The sequence below is a fragment of the Phalaenopsis equestris genome, unplaced genomic scaffold (genome assembly GCF_001263595.1).
Source record: "Phalaenopsis equestris unplaced genomic scaffold, ASM126359v1 Scaffold196850, whole genome shotgun sequence".
NCBI lineage: Eukaryota > Viridiplantae > Streptophyta > Magnoliopsida > Asparagales > Orchidaceae > Phalaenopsis > Phalaenopsis equestris.
In genome coordinates this window covers 1-1,691 of record NW_018216799.1, presented here as the reverse complement: position 1 = coordinate 1,691, position 1,691 = coordinate 1, and the positions used below count along the sequence as shown (strand labels likewise).

Sequence of the window (1,691 nt, the reverse complement as noted above, 5' to 3'; positions counted from 1 at the left end):
CAGGCATCAACATTCACTTCAGCCGAACGGAACTTCACCAACGCCTAAAAACCAAATTTTTCTCACAACATAAATAATTTACTCAAAAATTAAGGCCAAAATCTAATCAGAATTTCAAGATAACATCTCATTGTAAAATAAGATTGGGCCAAACTCAGTGTGTTAGATAGATAACATCAAAAATCCATTATTTTAATAACAGTGCAACATTAATAACATTGGAGCAAGCAAGTGGTGCGTATGTTTTCAATTAAAGAAACCACCAAAAGACTTTGTATATCATATTTTTTTCATTAGTGCTCCCCCTTGTCTTCTCCATTAAAGTTACAGAAGAAAACAAAGAAAACTCCAAAACGGAATCTGAAGAGAACAGCACAGATGGCTCATGTCAAAGCTCTCCAAGAGGAGTTTTAGAGATTCCTACCTCAAGCATTCATTCTGACACTGCAAGCAGCAACGATTCTTCTTCCTCCATTGATAGATCTCTGAGTCCTGAAGGGACTGTGCTAGAATGTCACAGCTCACAATGGAGGAATCTGATCGGCGGGCTGTTGCAGAGGAAGAAGAGAAACATCATGAGGCTGTCGACCTTCCCGCCGGCCATGAAAGCTTCGTGCTTGGAGAGGAAGTGCTTGGGAATGTTTCAGAGCGGTGAAGAACAACCCAAGGGAGGATTAGTTCAGCTGGAGATTCCGATGAGGAAGCCATGTTGGAGGAATTTCGACCTGCAGGAGCTTGTGGCGGCTACTGATAACTTCAGTCATGGTAAATTCTTGTAAATTTGATTTATATTAAGTTTCAGTAGAATTTCTGTTGAATTAGGATGTAAATTTGAGTTTTTTTTTGGTGCAAAGTTTGTTTTTGGGGTAAAATCAAGTTAGTTTAAGGCTATTTTAGTTGATGTTGATAGAAATATGGAAGATTTTGCATTACATACCACTTAGCTCACATATGTTTACATATCTATTCTAATACCAAAGCTTCAATTTTTACATACATGCCATCTTACCTAAACAAAAAATGGTGTATTTAACCAAAAATAAATAAATAAAGTTAAGTAGTATTTTTGATGTGATATGAAAGATTTCAGTGGTTTAAATGTAAAAAAATAAAGTTTAGGTATTAGATATGGAAATACATGAGAATTGAATGGTATGTTTATAAATGACCCTAGAAATTAATGATGACATCTAATAAATTTACCATTTTTCAAAGCATTTTTTTTACTGAATTCAAGCAAACAATTTAGCCCTTATGTCATTGTTTAATTTCTTCATGAATCTACCGAATATAGAAGCAGTTAATTTGGTTGTATTTATTTAACAGGATGCTTTTTATATATATTTTCTTAACCAAACTATAGTCTTATTTCATCAGTCTTTGAAAGTTGTTACTAATCACATAAATAATATAAAAAGCTGATAGCTTTTTAGCTCTTAATCCTCTGATTACTTAATTTAATTATTTTAACACTATGACTGTTTTTGGCTTTGGATGCATACAGTACACAGATTGAGCCATTCAACACTTTTCTTTGTTTACTTATGAGTGGTTGAGTGACATAAAACTTGTCCTATCTCTCCTAAACATGTTCATCTCATGATGTTACATACATTTTTTTAATTTAAGCAGCTGTAAATATCACTAATTACACTTTTCTTGATCAAGGTAAAATATATATAAAAAAATTT

The 1,691-nt window shown here is 33.0% G+C and overlaps 1 protein-coding gene across 1 annotated transcript; it reads left to right on the top strand.

Moving 5' to 3' along the window:
- Positions 1-254: 254 nt before the first annotated feature.
- On the top strand, positions 255-877 carry LOC110035222 (the record flags this gene model as incomplete). Its single annotated transcript, XM_020739455.1, has 1 exon — positions 255-877. A coding segment is annotated over one exon (525 nt), but the record flags the coding sequence as incomplete, so codon positions are not given.
- Between the last annotated feature and the right edge of the window lie 814 nt (positions 878-1,691).